The sequence below is a fragment of the Phlebotomus papatasi genome, chromosome 2 (assembly GCF_024763615.1).
Source record: "Phlebotomus papatasi isolate M1 chromosome 2, Ppap_2.1, whole genome shotgun sequence".
NCBI lineage: Eukaryota > Metazoa > Arthropoda > Insecta > Diptera > Psychodidae > Phlebotomus > Phlebotomus papatasi.
The window spans coordinates 471,242-491,470 of NC_077223.1; the positions used below are offsets into that span (position 1 = coordinate 471,242).

Below are 20,229 nucleotides of genomic sequence, written 5' to 3' on the forward strand. Positions count from 1 at the left end.
ACGTAGGATAGGTCGCTCTCGTAAAGTACGTCCTATCCTGATGGTCTGATGATGGGTGGTCTAATACTTCAGGGTTGAAATAGGATCCAGAAGGCCCGAAATACTTCTGATTCATTCAGGAATATAGTCCATTGCAGCTTAATGGCACAGCAATTGTGAACTATGCCAAGTCCTAGGCTCTTTGAGAGTTTTCGTATCAATCTTGTATTAACGGGAATGGGTCATTAGCCCCTCGTGAAGTTATGAGGCTTTTGCAACTGTTCTAAGTAATGTAGCAGTTTCTAGTACGGACATCTTTAATTATATATAAAGTAGAAAAGCTCGATGCCTTACTTTACCACAAAACCAAAACCTGAACCTTTTTCAAATTTACGAATTTTCATTAAAAAAAAAAACATTCAGAAGAAACTAAGAAATTGAAAGGTTTTTATGTCACATATTGTAGGAAAATCCAATTAAAAATATCAAATTAGACAGAGCTCTTCGATATTCTAGTGACAGCTGTCAAACGCAAGAGGAAGTCAGAGAAAAAAGAGAAAGTCGCATGGGTTTTCATCTATCATTATCTGTACCAATCATTCAAATATCGGAGATCAGAGTGTATTATAAAATGTAAGAAATGCTTTGTGGCAAAACTCCACGCCTCATACGGGCTTCAGACCTAAGACTTAGCCACATGGCTTAACTTTAATTGAATGAATTTTAATTAAAAGGTATTGAACACCGATATTTAAAAGAAATGATCTGAATCAAAAAATTTTAGGTTATATCTATTCTAACCCTAAAATGTCAATCCATTTTTTTACAGCGCCCTCTAAAGCACCAAAATCATTTTTTACTAACCTATAATATTAAACAATTAATAGGGGAAAGTGCTTATTTTTTAAAATATATTGAGGAGTCATGCAATGTGCAAGTAGAGGGTTAATATTTTAATTGCTGACTGTTAACGCTCTAGATTTAGGCTGGACAATGTCCAAAGCCCGAGCGTTACCCTCAAGTGTGAAATATTCTTTTAGTCTATGCAATTATGGTAAAAGTGTCATTATTGTACTGGAAGTCGAGCAGTGAAGAAATAAAGCAACTTAGAGAAAATCGAAGTGTTTGTTCTTAAAGCGCATCAGGACATCTCATGGCGATCCTGCCATGTTTTTCGGCAGTAAAATTTAAAGTGGAATATATTCAAGTTAAAGTTGTGAACTAAGTTGTGAAGTTGTTAAAAAAAAAATGAGGAAAAATTAGTGTTTTTGGAGTTGAAATACTTTTGAAAAAAAAAGTGAAAGATAATTCTAAACAAAAATTAACTAAAAGATCGAGAAAACTATGGGGTGTAAATGTAGTTGCCCGATTGAAGAGGGCAAAGCAACTATTCTTCAATCCGGTGCTGGAAGCTCAGCAGCCGCATCGAGCGAAACGACGCAACACAATCAGCCAGAATCCTTCACTCTGAAAGACGTCGTGCTGATCACTACATTAGCTGTAGCCGCAACATTACTACTTCAGGTAGCGTGGCAAAAGACCATGAAAAGGCTAGAGAAACGCCAGCAGGCACAAGTCCCCAACCTCACCATTTAAGAAGACATCAGATGTAGAGCGGAACAATCGAGGAAGCTGATACACCATCATCCCAGAGATATGCCAACGATATATACTACAGATAAGTCAAAAACATTTTAATGGTAAACCTTAACACTATTTTGTCAGAATTAGAAAGAATTTTAAGAAATTTTAAGAAAGATGGGCCAAGTAGAGTAAATACAAAAGAATTTCTAGATGGAAAAATTAAAAATATCGAACAATTGTACAATAAATTTCGTGAAATAACAAATCAATTAAGAGGAACAAAAGTTACAGAACAAGAAAAAGTAAATATTGTAGACGTTGCAAATCGAATAAGGTCAGTGTACGAACAGTTGAAAATAATTCTAGATGAGAAATATAAATTACTAAAATCTACGTCACAGACTGTTGAAGAAATTGAAAAAAGAGAAGATGTGCAAAATCCTGAAGAGAGTATAGAAGATTTAGAAGATCAATTTGTAGACACCAAAGAAACAAATATGTCGGAATTTAATCTTTCAACCGTAATAAAAATTTTGCCAGAATTTGACGGTAATAAGAATAAATTAATAAATTTTATTGAACTATTAAAACTTCTTGGCGAAGATCTAGGATCTACGGAACAAACAAAATTAGTGAAATTTGCTTATCGTGCTCGTTTAACTCAACAGGTTCGTAATAAATTATCTTGTTACGAAGAACCCAAAAGCCTAAATGATTTGACAAAATTGCTTCTAGAAAATTTTAAAGTAACCAAAACTGCCCTTCAGATTCACTCAGAATTAACTAAATTAAAACAGGAGAGTTCGGTACAAAATTTCGTTGATCAAATCGAGAAACTGATTGCTGAATTAAATATGGTTCAAATTAGTTCTCAAGGAACAGAAGCTGGACAAATGGTTAGAGCATTAAATGATCAAATTGGACTTACGGCATTTCAGAAAGGTTTAAAATCTCAGTTGAAAACAGTAATTCAAGCATCGCGTCCCAAGACCTTATCAGAAGCTACTTCCCTTGCGTTAGAAATTGAAGAGCCAACTGAAGAAAAAATTTTCTATGCAAAAGGAAAGCGGGGAAACGCTAATCATCGCGGAAATTTTCGTGGAAGATATCAGAGTAGAGGCCGCGGTAGAGGATCACAAGAAAATTCAAGTCATAGAGGATCCACTCGTGGATCAGGTCGAGGAAATTTTCGAGGTCGATCTTCAAATTATAGAGGAAACTCTAGGGGATCACAAAATTATTCTTCATCGAGAGGAAATCACAATTCGCGAGGTAATGGAAATTCACAGTTTAATGTACAATCGCAATCCGCCCATTATGCAGAATCAGGTACTGACCAACCACAAGTCGTAAATTATGCCGACGTGAATCCGTATCAATTTTCAGAAGAGTCGTTTCAAACATTTTTCGCATAACATGAACATTTACAAATTAAATGGCATGAGTTTTTGGAATGTAAAAGTCCACGGCAGACAACTATCTTTCCTGTTGGACACAGGAGCATCTATGAGCGCTATAAAGAAAGAGAGTTTAACAAGACAAATGTGGGTGAATGAGAATGAAAAAATAAAAATCAATGGCATAGGTGGAAGTATTAAGTCAATTGGATCAGTGAGAATTGAAATGAATGTTAATAGTGAGAATGAGAAATTGGAACATAAATTTGTAGTGATTGAGAATTTTATGTCTGAAGTTGATGGGATAATTGGTACAGACTTTTTTGCAAAATATTTAGCAACTATTGATTTCGAAAAACTTAAATTTACTTTTTGGCATAAAGGAAAGAAAAATGTGGTACCACTGTTAACTCAAAATACAGTTTGTACGATGATTCCATCAAGATGCGAAGTCATTAAATATTTTAAGACAAGTGAAACGAATGATTGTGTTATAATTCCTAGGCAGTTAGGATGTGGAATATTTGTAGCGGGAGCCATTGCCCGACCAATAGATGGTATGATACCTGTGAAAATATTGAATGTACGAAATGAAAGTGTTAGTATAAAAAACTACATACCAGAAACTCATGACGCAAACGATTACTCAATTTACAATTTCGGTGAAAAACGCAATTCGGCAGAAAGGGTTGAAAAATTATTCAAAACTCTTGATTTGACCCAACTTAATAAAGAAGAAGAAAACGCAATTCGTACAATTTGTGCAAAATATGCCGATGTATTTCTTTTAGAAGGCGACCCACTTACGGTGACCGACATTTATCAGCAAACAATCAAGCTGAAAGAAAATTCGCAACCTATTTATGTCAAGCCGTATAGGTTACCTCAATCCCAAAAACAAGAAATACATAACCAAGTAGATAAACTTCTTAAAGAAGGCATAGTAGAAGAAACAAGGTCAGCATGGTCCAGTCCACTCCTTGTTGTGCCTAAACGTCCAGACAAAGATGGAAATAAGCAATGGAGGATGGTCATAGATTATCGTCTCCTAAATAAAACTATAGAGGACGACAAATTCCCCTTACCAAATATAACGGAAATTTTAGATTCATTGACAGGCGCTGTCTATTTTTCTCATTTAGATTTATCCCAAGGATATTATCAGATAGAACTTACCCCAGAAAGCAGACCATGTACCGCTTTTACTACGGACAAAGGTCAATACCAACTCACGCGACTCCCCATGGGACTCAAAATAAGTCCCAGCGCTTTCTCAAGGGTAATGACAGTAGCGATGTCCGGATTAAATAATATTTCTTGTCTTGTTTATCTTGATGATTTAATCATATTTGGCCGTAATTTACAGATTCATAATCAAAATTTATTAAAAGTTTTTCAAAGATTGCGGGAAGTTAATTTAAAACTAAATGCAAAGAAATGCGCATTTTTGAAAAAAGAAATATTATATCTTGGACATGTTATCTCAGCAAACGGAATTTTACCAGATCCCGAGAAAATTTTTGCAGTAAAAAACTTTCCAGTTCCTATGGATGCGAATGAAGTGAAGAGATTCACTGCATTTGCAAACTATTACAGGAAATATATACGAAATTTCGCAGAGATTGCTGAGCCTTTAAATAATTTAACACGCAAGAAAAATAAAGATAAATTTAAATGGACAGCTGCGTGCCAATCATCTTTCGATGAATTAAAAAATAGATTGTCAAGGCCCCCAGTCTTGCAATATCCCAATTTTTCGGAAGATAATACATTCAAAATTAAAACCGATGCCTCAGGTCTAGCAATCGGCGCGGTATTAACAAATTCAGATGACCGACCAATCGCTTACGCAAGTCGTGGTTTAAATAAAGCAGAGAAAAACTATGAGACTATCGAAAAGGAACTGCTAGCGATAGTGTGGGCTGTCAAGTATTTTAGACCATATATTTTTGGCAAAAAATTCATAATTTACACCGATCATCGTCCTTTAGTATATCTTTTTAGTTTGAAAAACCCTTCAAGTAGACTCACAAAATTTCGTTTGATTTTAGAAGAATATGATTTTTCAGTCATTTATATAAAAGGAAAGGATAATGTCACGGCAGATGCCTTATCCAGAATTGAGCTAACTTCGAACGAATTACAAAAATTAAAAGGCGAAATTAATAAGGCAGATATTTTTGTCACAACAAGAGCACAACGGTTAAAGGAATTACAAAAAGATTCAAAACAAATCGAAAACGGACATGACGATTTTGTAAGGCAACCACAAATTTCTGAAATTCTAAAGAGACCAAAAAATTCAACAGAATTACGAATAGTAGAAAACTTTGATTTTGAGAAACTGAAAGGTCTTAAATACATAGCTGATCCACAGAAGCAAGTAATTTATGTGCCATCAAAAAGTATAATTTACTTAAATTTTCATACTCGATCAATATCTGCACGAGATGCGACGTTGAGAGTACTGATAAAATTATGCGTGGAAGAAAATATTACAGAAGTAGTATTAATAAAAAATATCGATAATGATAAAATTCCGGAATTTATTGAATATTTAAGGCGCCGAACCACGCAAGAACTCCTAAAAAAGGGCCCATATATTGTAATAGTAGGAGGAGTTCAAAATATTGAAAAAGATGCGACACGACAATTAATCCTAAATGATTTTCATTTGCTTCCTAGCAGTGGACATGCTGGTATAAATCGAATGCTAAATAGTATTAAAAAATATTATTATTGGCCTAAAATGAAAAATGATGTAGAGAATTTTGTAAAGAAATGTGACATGTGTCAGAGAAATAAACATACTATTCCAATTAAAGAGAAATTAAATATTACTACAACAGCTAATTCAGCATTTAAAAAGGTATACCTAGATTTAGTAGGACCTTTGGAAAAAGATTTAGAGGATAACGCATATATTCTAACCCTACAATGTGAATTGTCGAAATACGTAGTAGTTACTCCATTACAAAATAAAGAAGCAGTTTCAGTTGCTAAAGCTTTTGTCGAAGAATTCATTCTTAAATACGGCGTTCCTTCTGAAATAGCCACAGATCGTGGTACAGAATTCATCTCAAATGTAATGCAGGAAACATGCAAACTTTTAGGGATAACTCAAATTTTTGCGACTGCATACCACCACGAATCGATAGGAGCACTTGAGAATACACATAAAGTTCTTGGAGCATACTTAAGATCTCAAACTACGGAATTTCCTAATTCTTGGAGTAAGTGGACACCCTTTTGGTGTTTTGCATTTAATACCACTGTACATACGGAGACAGGTTATACTCCATTCGAATTAATTTTCGGAAAGAAATGTGCGTTACCTTCTAATCTTCAAAATAATGTCGAACCAATATACAACTTCGATAATTATCCAATAGAACTGAAATATAAATTACAAAGAGCATTAAGAGATGCTCGTGATAAACTAATAGATTCGAAAAGTAAGAGAAAGGAAGTATATGATAAAAGTAGTAGACCAATAGAATATAAGAAAGGAGATATGGTTTTAATTAAAAATATTGTAGAAAATAAATTGGATGCACTGTATAAAGGGCCCTATAAAGTAATTAAAGAAAATGCACCTAATGTTATAATTGAAATTAATAATAAGGAATACGAAATACACAAAAACAGGACAAAACTTTATAACTAACAAATGTAATGATTTATGATGACTTTGCTATGAATTGGACAAATCTTGTAAATATATAAAACTAACAGGGAATTCAATCATAAAAAGAAAAACAAAAAAAAAATAATAATTTTTTTTTTCTCTAAGGGGGAGGTGCAATGTGCAAGTAGAGGGTTAATATTTTAATTGCTGACTGTTAACGCTCTAGATTTAGGCTGGACAATGTCCAAAGCCCGAGCGTTACCCTCAAGTGTGAAATATTCTTTTAGTCTATGCAATTATGGTAAAAGTGTCATTATTGTACTGGAAGTCGAGCAGTGAAGAAATAAAGCAACTTAGAGAAAATCGAAGTGTTTGTTCTTAAAGCGCATCAGGACATCTCAGTCACATTTGTTCAGAAATATAGAAAAACTTAGTCATTATGAAGCTTGGGATCGTAAGAAGTATAGACATTTTCCCCTATTTACATTGTCGTGCTTTTAAAAGGAAAATGGAAACCTGCGAAGTTCCACTGTAGTTATTTGGCACCAGAAAAAAAGAAAAAAAAAACACAAGATGATTAAAAAGATATTTCAAATTTCCCCAAAAACTTAAGTGCAATAAAAGTGCTAAAAATAAGCGTATAATTGTACGATGAACTGCGTCAAAAATCTCATAATTCTGGAAAAAATTAAATAATTTCAGCGGAAAGTCTTTTGTGCGGGGTTTAACCTCTGAGGGAATTTCCACAGTTAAACTCATAAAATTCTTCTTTTGCAGCCCACAATTGCCGCCTGGCAGGTTGTCTTCTTCATTGCGGCATTTGTTTACGTCTTCTGCGCCACTTTCTACAACGTCTTTGCCTCTGGTGTGAGACAACCGTGGGATAATCCCCTCAATGATGAGCCAGAGACAAGGCGATCCATCCCAAATGGTCACTCAAACACCGTCATTGAGTCGCGTCAGTAGAAATTCCATCCTCCTCCTCCTGTCACAGCGACTCTTCAGACCACGCAATGACGTCATAGTGACCACAAAACTACCCTCCACCACTCGACACAGTGAATTCGCTACGATAATGATAATTTTGCAATAAACTGGCAGGAAAGCATGTGAAATAATTGACCCCTGAGGACAATTTGGAGTGATTTAATAAAGAAAAAGGAAAAACATTAAACGCGTAACAAATAAGAATTTAAGGAATTTATTTAAAAAAAAAGAAAGAAGAAAAAGTGTCTAAAATAGTGGTAATTTCTAGAGATTTTTATAATGATTTATAATAATTAGAAGGAGACAACAAATAATTTAATTACAGTAATTGTAATATGTACATAGGATATCTAATTCATATTGAGTAGTTTTCAAAAAGAAAACTTGCATAGAAGAAATAAAATTCTTCAACAACAATTTATTTGTTTTTTTTTGTGTCGTAATTCATGTTGATGATGAAATACTAACTAAAATTAACTGAAACTGAAATTTGAAATATTGCTGCCTGAAACCTTCAATTAGTCACAGCGCCACCTGACGCCTAATCTGACACCTAATAAAAATAGAAATCCTTCATTTTTCGAAGAAGTTCGTCATTATACATTTTTGAATACGAAAGTTCTTGGAGAGAGTTCATTTTTCAACCGATTTGCTTAAATTTGGATTTTTGGGAAAGGTCTTGAAATTTCTTATTCATCTATATCAGTCTCAATCGAATTGACGGTCAATGTCATTCTGTCTTAAAGTTTATCCAAGATTCTTTACGATATTTTTTTTCAGTTGCGAGAAAAGAGTTTACAACTTCCCGCACGTGCATCAATAAATTAATTAGAATTAAAAAACTATAAACAAGATAATATAAATAGCAATTGAATAATATCGGACGATTTTATTGAATCAATATGCATTAATTTAAGCTTCGAAACGGTAAGTCATATTTGCATTACTATAACACGAGTTTCCAGAATGATATTGCACTTGAAATTCATCTACGTCATATAAGCATATTTTAAATGTTGTTATACCTTGTAATATTAAGTTCAATTCTTTATTATTTTATTACTTAAACATTAGTGAAGAAGCACTATAATTCCCTGGTTATGAAATACCTATCCGAACTTTAACTCTTCAAGAGTTTCTTAGTCAAAATATTAAAACAAATTTTACATGAAATTGATGAATTGGTATGACAGTTTACTAATTTTTTTACAGATCACTTTTGACAAAATAATCTGTTTTGTATTCTTAAACAAGTTGTTGACATTATGAAAGAGTTTGGGAATATTCTAAATTTTTCCTATGAAGTATACGATGCAGACACTTCATCTGTATACTTGCAAATAATATATAAAATTGGCATTTTTCAGACGTAGGGGAACCTGGGGTAAAACGTAACAGACTGGAGGATTCAAATTTCGTTTATTCAAAGACAACAAAACGTTGGCTTCAAATTCACATCACAAATAGCTTTCATAAACCTTATTAAACCACTTTTAGTTGTTTTTGAATATAGTATTTGCTATATTATTTTTTTAAATTTGTATTTTTGTTAGAATTTTGACGTTTCTGCCTACAACAGTGTAGACAATTTCCTGCGAGAAATAATTTTTTGGAGATAGTTACTCCCAATGTGTGGAACCTTTCAGTTTTAAACAAAGTTTTAACTGTTAGAACTTGGGAATCCTTAAGCAATTTCACAAATCAATGTGAATATTTTCGCATAAAAAACCTTCAAAAAATAACCGAGGACTCATTAGAGATCAATCAAAATTATCTTTAAAATTTAAAATAAATTGAAATAAATCTTTTGAAAGATTTTTAAGTCTAGACTACCGAAGTGAAAACATTTAGACTTGCTCAATAATTTATAAGTTGTTTTACTTCAAACGTTTAACATTAATTCAATTAAATAAACATCTTCTTAATAAAGTAATTTTCAGACAAATATCCGGAAAAGATTGGTCTATTTGATTGCCAGTCGCTTTGATAATTCTTTTTGCACAATTACATTTTTGGTAGTGAACTTAAGTTAGCAAATTTTCACCATAAATTTTTATTTTATATGCAAATGTTGTCAGCTTCAGAAAGAAAAACAATAAAAATCCAAAATAATTAGGGAAAGTAGGGTACGTTTGAATTGGAGCACCTTTAAAATAGAACGTTTTGTCCTATTTTTTAAACGGAACTGAGTTTTATCATGTTATTTAGCTTAACAATTGGTTTGTGGATCTAAATTATCGGTGCCGATCAAAATCCTAAACAGGTTTAAATCCTGAATCAGTTAAAATTCAGAAAATCCAAAATTCTGAAATGCAAACATCTCGTAAGTCTAAATACTGAAAGCCAAAATCCCGACCCGAAAGCTTAAACTCCGAACGCCGAAATCCCGAAGAGCCCAAATCCCGAAGAGATAAAATCCGGAGAAGTCAAAATCCCGAAAATTTGAATCTTGTTTGTCAAAATCCAAAACAAAGCCCATATCCCAAAGAGACAAAACCCAGAATAGGTCGAAATCCTGAATATGTTAACAATTCGAAAAGTCAAAATCCAAAACAAAGCCAAATCCCGAAAATCCAAAATCCCGAGAAGTCAAAATCTTGAAAGTTAAAATCTCGAAAGCTTAAATCCCGAACGCCGAAATCCCGAATGGGTCAAAATCCTGTATATGTCAAATTCCTAAATGGGACGATTTTATATAGAGTATAATGAATAATTTCCAAAACACAGAAAATTTCACTTGGGGCAGCTATAACACTTACGAATACAGGAGTTTGGCTTTCAGAATTTCGATTTTTTTTTTTGAGATTTCGTCTCGGAATTTTGAGATTTTGGAATTTTGGATTTTGCGGATTATGGTTTTCAGGATTCTGATTGGGATCCCTAAATTGTATCACGGTAAGGTCCAGTTTCTTTTAAAATATGAGAAAAGTCCCTATTACCCTTTTTAAATGTGAGCTATTTCAAAAGAACCCCACTTCTCCCTACTTAATTGAAAGGTGGCCACCTTCCTCTAGGGGGAAGTGGAGCAATTTTAAAAGTGGGGCACCTTTGAAATTGGGATTTTTTCCTATGTTTAAGTGGAACTGAGCCATATCATAATGTAATTTAGCTTCTCAATCTCTTTGTGCATTTAAATTATATCACGATAAGGCTAAATTTGATTTCAAAATAGGTGAAAAATCCCAATTTCAAAAGTACCCCACTTTCAAAGGTGCCCCACTTCCCTCTAATAGTTAAAACGATATAATTTTAACTGCTCGAACTCCATGAGTGAGCAGTTTTCACAATCCAATTTGTTTTGCAATTGGAATATTTGAAGGCTGTTGTGTTCGAAAACAGACCACTTTCTCCTATATCACTGTTGTTATTCAACAAATTTACGAATTTAAGAAGATTTTTTGTATTCAAAATTGAGCTAGGGGGAAGTGGGGAAAGGACACTTTTGAATTTGGGGCAGCCTTTAAATTTGGCTTTTTTCTCCATTTTATAAAAGGGAACTGAACCTTACCGTGATTTTTATTTAAAGCAACAAGCCAATTGCGAAGCTAAATTACATCATGATAAGGCTCATAAGGCTCAATTCTATTTAAAAATAAGTGAGGAAAGCCCAATTACAAAGCTGTCCCAATTCAAAGGTGCCCCACTTCCCCTATTTCTAAAACGGTCTTCAAATTAAAGGTTTCATTTTGTTTTTGGAGTCTCCAATGTTTAAATTACAAGCAAGATCATTGAATTTTGTAGGAAATTATCATTTTATGCTACCATACAGTCACAATTGCCCGTATAATTTGCATCTTTGGTCTTTTTTTTTTTAAATTAAAGTAGTACAGCTCAGGCATTAAATCTCTGATCTAAAACCTGTATTATTTTTTCATAAACTTTTCTTAGAAGATTGTAATGCAATAGTATTATTATTGATCATGTCGAGGCATAAAATTAAGTTTGTCTTGCCTAAAAATACCTACGACAATGGCAAGCGGACTTGAAGACATCAAATCCACTTTTTCATATGATTATCAATCCGGTAAGACCGATGCTTTTGATTAACGTAACTAACAGTGTGGTTAGCCGTTTCAAAAAGCTCCTATTCAAAAGAATATATATCGTGCGCCTGCATTGTCGACTGTGGTGAGCTTTCATGGAGCTTTGAGGTTTAAACCTCGACTATGAGGGGAACTAATGGGCTGTCGTGTGACTTCCTGCGGTGTTCAGCATTATCAGTGATTCCACCAGCAATCTCAAGTGCAAGAGCGCGATAGAATTTCCCAGAAAAAGCGACATTGAAATCTTATCGTGACGCAAATTGATTGGGTGTGCAATTGTTGACTCTTTGGTATTTAATGGATTTTTGGTGTGTTTGCTCCAATCTTGCCCAAGAAATAATTTACTTGTTTATGTTTTCTTTTGGTGTGGAATGGCCAGAAAAATGATAGAGCGCATGAGTGAAAAATTCGGTATATGAAGAGCATTTGCGAACATCATACGACCCCATTTCGATTTCTTCTGTACAGGGGAAAATTCGCGAGATTCCTTTTTGTGATTTCTGTTCTGGGAGAAGAAAATTTAGGACAATTTAAGAATTTGTGGTTTTTTGTGAAAAAATCTGTAGTGATGCTTTATTTCTTTGAGAATAGAGAAGTGTGATTGGGATTTGAGCGGGAATCTTGGGAGTTTTTGGCTGAGGAAGCACTTGGTTTGGCGCTTTTCTGGGTATCGTCATCGGTGGGGAATTTCTTCTTTCCGTCACACACCGCATTTCTGTGGTTCAGTACACCAGCAGACAAGCCTTGCCATCTCATTCTGGCCAATGGGATTGGATTGCGCGGCAAAACGAAAGAAGAATTGCTAGTTGGTGTTCAAAGACACTCGCTTCACTTCGATTGGAAAAGTCACGGCAAACGGACGTTCTCTGGTCACGAATTTCATCTAAGATCCGCGCTCTGGAACATCAAAACCAGAGAAGTTGTATCTTTCTGTGCTAAATTGGTTTAATATATCCACCAAAAATTTCTCATTCCCGCGACATTCGACTAATACAATTGTGAATTTAAGTGTGTGCAAAAAAAATCTTACTGGAAATTCACTTAAACACAGTCAGCAGACTTAAGAAATAAAATCTGAACTCATCTGTTCGTTTTTTTTTTGTTAGTGAATCATCTGTGGTGGGAATACAATCCTCAGAAAAAAAGCAAAACAAGACATTAAAATTTATAATAGCCTCTATAGAGTATTCCACCAAAACCCCATCAGATTAGTGTAAACGGGAAAACCCTTCTATCAACAAGACCTCATCTACGGTCAAGTGACTCAAGAGCAACCACACTTGGTGGTACGTTGCGAAAACCCGATCTATTGAGAATAGCATTCATTGCATACAATTTTCTCAATCCAAAACCTCTCTCTGCCCAGTTTTGAAATAAAAATCCACAACTTTACACAAACACCAATTCTCAGTCATTCTCAAACACAACCACTGTTAAGCAAATATTTATCGGACTGTGAATCGAATTTACGTGGAATAGTATTCTTCTCTGACTCTTCGATATATACATTTCCATATAGCACAAAGCTCAATAGGTGAAGAGAGGTGTTGCTGACAAATTAGAGCTGAGACAAAAAAAAAAGAGAAAAGAACAGCGTGAAAAGTCGATATCAATAAATCTTGTGTTGAACACTCCTAAATTGGTGAATTAAACAAGTTTTCTTGTGTGCTGACAAGCTAAAGGACCAAGGCGTCAAAATGGCTGAGGAGGAACTCGAGGGAGAGCATCATGAGAATAAATTCGCCCTCCGCAATCGCGGACGCAAGGGAGCTTTGAAGAAGAAAAACATCTACAATGTGAAGGACCATCGCTTCATTCCACGCTTCTTCAAGCAACCAACTTTTTGTTCCCACTGCAAAGATTTCATTTGGTAAGTCCATTCTCTTTGATACTCTACATTGAATTGAGAGTCCTCTCGTTAACGGTCTTGCAGCGTATTTGATTTTCAAAACCGTTTTCTGCTCAAGACCCTCGAGACCTTATCCTGAGATCTTAAAATGTGGAATAACAAAATCGGTCCAGTGAGATCTCGAATACACAGAGTTTCATCTTCAGTTTGAAATTTCAGTTGACTTATTCGAATCGAGATATATGTATCATATGCATCTATTACAAATTAATAATTTTTACAATGTCATATCCTTTGTTGGAAGAATCCACTAAGTCTATTCTAGACGTCTCAAGAGCCCCTTCCTGTAGTATGGAACATGTGAAAATTCCCTAAATCAAACATTCAGATCCTAGTACCGGGCGGAACTTGAACTAATAGCTATGAGTCCTAAGGATTAGCTGAGATACGGTTAAGTGTAATTATATTCGAAATAATGATTAAACGACATTTCTATCATTTTCCACTAAGCCGTCTCTCGACTTGAGTCATAAGTGTGTCAAGGACCTTACCTATAGTACCACTACTGTGATCTCCGTTTAAGTTGATGCGAGAGTTCGTTGTGAAAATTTAAGTCACTTCGTATATCCATCACTGATGAATGCTTCAAGACCAAACCGCAAAGCCCAAAATAGACAGAGGGATCGGCTTAGGGATCAGCTCGAAGAATGAGGATTGGTGTCAATACACTCAGGGATCAGCCCAAAATTTGGAGGATCAGGCTGATCTTCCAAATTCGTGAGTTAAAATTCATTAAAATGAGAATAATGGGAAGGTCAGAGTATTTCTGTCTGTATGAATCGTATGAATAATGCATTGATATTTCACTTAAGCAGTATTTCAGCAATCACAGTGGGCACATTTAATAGAAATTTACGCAAAAAACGCTAATCCTTGATCCTAAACCAAATTTGAACCCACACTTCTGTCGTAGACCAACTACTCTATCCACTGATGTACCGAAGTTTCTGGGTTAAGGATCAATTGCGCTTATTCTAAGGGTCTGTGCAGATGAGAGTGTAAGCCAGAAGACGGTTTAATGAAAATTTGATTAAAAAGTTGTTTAGTCACCATTTCGATTATAAATTAGGTAAAAGACCAATTGGACTTTATCGGCTATATGTCTTAAGCCCCAAATAGACACAGGATGATCCTTGAGATTATTTAGCCCATTAGCAGTAAAATATCAGGTAAAACAAATTTATACAAAGGGCTTCTAATCCCTGATCCTCAACTTACAGTGTGTAATGCCCTAGACACACTTGCGACTTAAACCGTGAGACGGTTTAACGTAAATGAAAATAACGATTTGATTACATTTCCATCAGTTTCTGACTAATCTGTCTCTCGTTTTAAGCCGACAAATGGCTTAGTTAGTGGGAAACAATGGGAATTTCGTCAAATCATTATTTTAATTATAATTACGTTAAGCAGTCTCTTGGCTTAAGTCGTAAGTGTATCTAGGGCATTCCATATTGTGAGTTTAGGACCAGGGATTAGGTGATCTTTGCATAAATTTGTTTTACATGATATTTTACTGCTAATATTCTCAAGGATCATCCTGTGCCTCTTTGGGGTTTAAACCGTATATCGGCTATTCTTTAGATAAGTAAGCACTGTAAGTACAAAATTCGCGAACATTGATCTCACATAAGAAGAATCAAAGTGAATAAACTGGGAAGCTTTTTTATGTTTTCGTCTGGCTTTACAAATACTATAAGTCAGCTACCTATAAGCTCTGCATATTCTTCAATATAAATTCTCCAATTTGTATAAATTTGCTTTCGAAATAGTCAATTAAATATTTCGAAGATATGTTTTCGAAATTTGCGTCATTAGGAGTTGACTTTTAAATTTTTATTGTTTCGAAGAGCCATTCTATTTACTTCATTTAGAGATAGAGTTTAAAAAGAATTCAAATATCGGTTTAGAAAACCAAAGAAAAAACATTTTTACTCCTCGTTTCGTCCGCATGGTGGTCTGAAGGGTCCCGATCAAAATCTCGAAAGCCAAAATCCCGAAAGCCAAAATCCCGAACGCCAAAATCCCGAAAGCCAAAATCCCGAATGGGCCAAAATCTCGAAAGCCAAAATCTCGAAAGCCAAAATCCCGAACGCCAAAATCCCGAAAGCCAAAATCCCGAATGGGCCAAAATCCCGAAAGCCAAAATCCCGAATTCTTAAAAGTGTCATAGCTACTGCGACGAGTGCACCCGCGCTTGATGGAGGCAAAGGGAAATCTTCTGTGTCTTGGGAAATTATTCTAAACATTTTCCTCCACATAATTTCATCCCTTTCACGATTTTGAACATTCGGGATTTTGCCTTTCGGGATTTTGGCTTTTTCAGGATTTTGACTTTCGAGATTTTGGCTGCTACCGGGCCTGAAGTACCTCCTGTTTGGATTTCGAATTGTTTCGAGTGTCAAAATATCGTTATTATAAGGCTAGTTTCATTATAATTCCCTTTATTATCGTTTAATAATACTTTGAAGGCTTATTAAGTGTAAAATTTCTTGAAATTTCCCTATCTTCCTCGAAAATTTAGTTTGAAATTTCGATATTGAATTTGACTTCTTCGAATATCAACGGCTTTTTTGTGAATAGAGTTCCATTTACCTTTTATCCGAGACATTATCAGGGAATGAAACTCCAGCTGCGAATGGGAAGATTACATAATTAAATGACAATCGCAATTGAACAATAATAATAAGAATTGAAACCTTTTTGGATTTTTTCCTCATAATTGTATGACAAAGTTATCATGTTTGCATGGAAAATCTCTGTTAGCATCATCTTAGCTTCTAATTGTCAACTGAATTTGAACTTGGACTATCAAAACCTTTGCTGGCTTAATCCCTTAATTGACCGAATCCAAAAAGTAATCTTTAGGATTTTCTTCAAATATTCGTCAATCCGGGTAAATCCAAATAATCCCTTCCTCAAAGTTTGACGATGTGAAAAAAGAAGGGAAAATTTTTTTATTATAGTCATTAACTCATTTTCAGTTGTATATGCAAGGCATACAGACACAATTCTCTGGTCAGACTCTAATACGACTTCTATCTCCCCTTGAGTGGCGACCATCAATGCAAATTGAATTAAGAGGAGTGAAGATTAGGTTGTGAAATTCAATGGCAAGTGAAAATACTTCCACAGTTCCACCAATAAAAATAAATTCATGCAGAAAGAAGAGTGACAAAGTGACGCACGATTCGCAGAATGCTCGATCCTGTGGCTGTGATGATATGCTCTCAAAACTGGTTTAGTGTTAGTGTTCAGATTCATCTAGTGGATCATTTATCGATTTGTAACACATGTGAATCTATATTGTATCTCAACAAGAGATAGATAACCTCTCTCTGTGATCATACCCATCTTTCCACGTAAAATATGCAACCAATGAAGGGATTTTCTATCGTTTTCACCCCGGAGGGTAAAATCGACTCTAAGACGGCGGTGGCCGCTTAAAATGGGGAGTGGGATCGAAAATAGAGATGACAATAAAATTCAATTTAATTCGATTCAAATCAAAAACGTATTTTGGAGATTTAGAAAACTTCTAACAGGAAATTGAAGGTCTACGATTGACTTATATAGAAGGCCCCTCGAAAATGCCAAGTCGCTATCTCTAGCCATTTGATCTATATGCCTCGTAACAGGCGAATGATTCTGATGTTGTGAGTGAAATTTTTGAGTAATCAAAAAATACAGAATCTCTCCATTATGCTTTTTGTCGTATTTGAGTTCTAAAGACTAAAGGAAAATGATGGGAGAGTGGAGCAGTGACAAAAGTCGGTGATTTGGGGAACAAGAGCATCCGGTGCGCAAGACACGATGTTGCAACTGGTTGCACAAAAGATATTGTGCCCTAGTTTTCCCTCAATGAATGAATTTCCAAGCTTTGATGCCATGGACAAGCTCGGTGTGACTGCAGGGAAATGCGCGAATAATTTAGCTTCCTCATATACACCATGAAGATCGATATGCATTCATGGGATGCTCTCGATTTTGTTCTCAACCCTCCCAATGTATAAAATTGCCCACATTTGAGCACCTCATCGCCTTTTCGGTCAAACTCGACAATCTAAATGAAAAGAGCACGATAATTCAATAAACCGAGTGCTAATTAATTCCCAAAGGCAATTAGAAGATTCTCTATTTTCTTCTTATGCCATGCTTGACGTGTGCATAGTTTAAGTGGTAGAATATGCCTTATGGAACAATGATCAGTTGTGCAATTTTGAGGCTTCAAAGGACTGTGACAGATTTTATGCACTGCAAGCCAAGTAGAGTTAAATTAATTGACAAATAGATTTTCGAAGGCTAGAGGGAAAGGCTACTACTAGAAGTTCAATTAGAAATATTTTCTAATACTCGGAAAAACTTTAGTAGGGGAGGTTTTCAAGCATTGCACACACTCTAGCTTCGAACACTTCATATTTTTCCCATATTCTTTTAACGAATCTGACCTATCTATGGTAATATATTGTAAAGCTAGCTTAATCACGCATTTACTGAAAAAACTAGGTCAAATTCGTTTAAGAAAAATGGGAAAAATGAAGTGTTCGTAGCCAGCGTGTGTGCGAAGCCTGAAAGACTTCCCCTATTATTTGTTTTTTACCCGAAGTTCTTCTTGTGCTCAGAAATAACTTCTACTTGATGTTCCATACGAATTTTATTAAATGATAAATCATCTCGAATCTCGATCTCGACAGAAGTACTTCAAAATGTTTAAATCTAAGACACTTGAGTTGATGTGAGCAAAAACTGCCTTTTGTATATGCATTTCCATATTATATAATGGCTCATTTTCACGGTTTGTGAAATTTGAAATTTTCAACTTATCGGTTTCAGTTTTGAGGTCAAAATCTGGATTTTGTTACGTATATTCTTCGAACTTCCCGAAAAGTCTTTTTTTTTTAAATCGCGAAAAGCGAATATTTTGAGAAAAATAAATTTATCAGTAACAAAATTATATTATATTGAGAACACCTTCAGAAGAATTTCGGTTCGATGGAATGCAACAGAAAGTGAATTCTGTGGAAATATAAATTTTCGAAGGATGGACACGGTAAAATTTGTGATCCAAGTCTAAGTGCAGTGTACCAATACCTGTGTGTACGTGATTTTTCCTGCACCATTCGATACCTGATGAAGAAGGACATCCATCCTCGAAACGTCGTCGTAGAGAATAAAATTGTGAAAATCAAAAGACGTTCAATGTTTCCGTCCATTTCCTATTTAAAAATATATTTATTTACAAATTTTTTCAAACTATTTAGGGGAACTGTACTAAATTTCGGCCAGTTCTCAATTTTGACCACTTCTTTTATTCCTCAAATTTCCATCAATTTTTAGATTTGCATACTCTATAGATTATACAATGTAAAAAAAAACAAAAAAATGTCACTTCGACGAATGGGATGGTAAGAAAGACTCTAGAAAAATTCCGGAAGGGTAAGGAACTATGAGAATCAAGATGGCCGAAATATTACCCAAAGCTATGTCTATATTTTTATTCATTTTAAAATGTATTAAGAATGATTTTGAAGAAAACGAATACGATGAACTACCTGTAAGGGTTCAAGCAACACTCCTTAAAAAGATATAACGAAAAAAATCAATTTGAGTCGTCCAAAATAAAAAAAATTAAAAATTAATTCCAAAATAAATAAATCTTAGGAAGAATAAAACAAAATTCACATTAGTCAGAGGTATAAACGTTCGAAGGGATGATACTTTCCCAAGAGGGAGATATTTGGGTGAAAATGTGTACACCACTTCCCGACACTTCCACAATTTGCATGGAAAAGCCTTTACACTTCCAGTATTTCAGGATACTCCTGAAAATGATGTAATACTTCCAGCACTTCTTGCACTTCATGCACTTCTCGTACTTAGAAATCAATAATTTATTTAATATTATTAAAAATCTAATTAAAGACTTCCGATCACTTCATTTTCAGCTGTACACCACTTTGGACCCTAATATCTCGCCCTTGTGCTTTCCCCTATTTGATATCTTCCATTAATAAGACTAAAATTACAAATATTTGATCACAAATTAATAAATTCAATGTGAAAGAATTTATCTTAAAGATATACCTGATTGTCTTCAATAGTTGATCACATTAGTTAGTCCACCTCTAATTAATTTTCTAAATTTATGATCAACCATATAAAACTATTTTGGTTTAATTAAACAATTTTTTGTGAATCAGGTTTGTTTTATTTGAATAAATATATAAAAGTTTCCGTAATTAGAAGTCCAAAATTATCCATTTAAATTTAATTAGTGACATTTAATGTGATTACACAGTCATTTTAATGATTTGGTTAAATTAGGCATTCTTTTTTTCAAGTAATATTGATTATATTTGAATATTTTAATATCCAAATTGATATATAAAAGCATAATTTTATTTTATAAAACGCTTTTTCTTCTCAAAGTCATGATATCCATTTCTTGATACTGATGATTATTTTTGAAGTGATCTTAAGTGAGACTTCGACCATTTTACCCAAAAGTTTATCAACAATGAAAATTAAAATTGGCATTAGAATTCCCCCTAATTTAAATTCATCTTTGTTGATATTCGTTCATCATCTTTTCAAACAAACCTAATGAGATTCTCTGAAGAGCTCAAAAAGCACTTATACATTGCCATCATAAAATTGGAATTTCCCTGATTTATTCACACCGTTCTGCACTGTTAAGAATAT

At 34.3% G+C, this 20,229-nt stretch overlaps 2 protein-coding genes across 5 annotated transcripts in view; both read left to right on the forward strand.

The window, feature by feature from the left end:
• Positions 1-7,992, forward strand: part of LOC129802066 (putative inorganic phosphate cotransporter) — a 62,015-nt gene extending 54,023 nt beyond the window's left edge. For both annotated transcript variants that reach the window (XM_055847624.1, XM_055847623.1), the window contains one exon: positions 7,366-7,992. In XM_055847624.1, coding sequence (XP_055703599.1) covers positions 7,366-7,554 — 189 coding nt within the window. In that variant the 3' untranslated portion in view covers positions 7,555-7,992. The remainder of the gene's footprint in view (positions 1-7,365) is intronic.
• Positions 7,993-11,762: 3,770 nt separating this feature from the next.
• Positions 11,763-20,229, forward strand: part of LOC129802068 (protein kinase C, brain isozyme) — a 132,611-nt gene continuing 124,144 nt past the window's right edge. For all 3 annotated transcript variants that reach the window (XM_055847628.1, XM_055847626.1, XM_055847629.1), the window contains exon 1: positions 11,763-13,488. In XM_055847628.1, the coding sequence (XP_055703603.1) occupies positions 13,316-13,488 (173 nt within the window). In that variant the 5' untranslated portion in view covers positions 11,763-13,315. The remainder of the gene's footprint in view (positions 13,489-20,229) is intronic.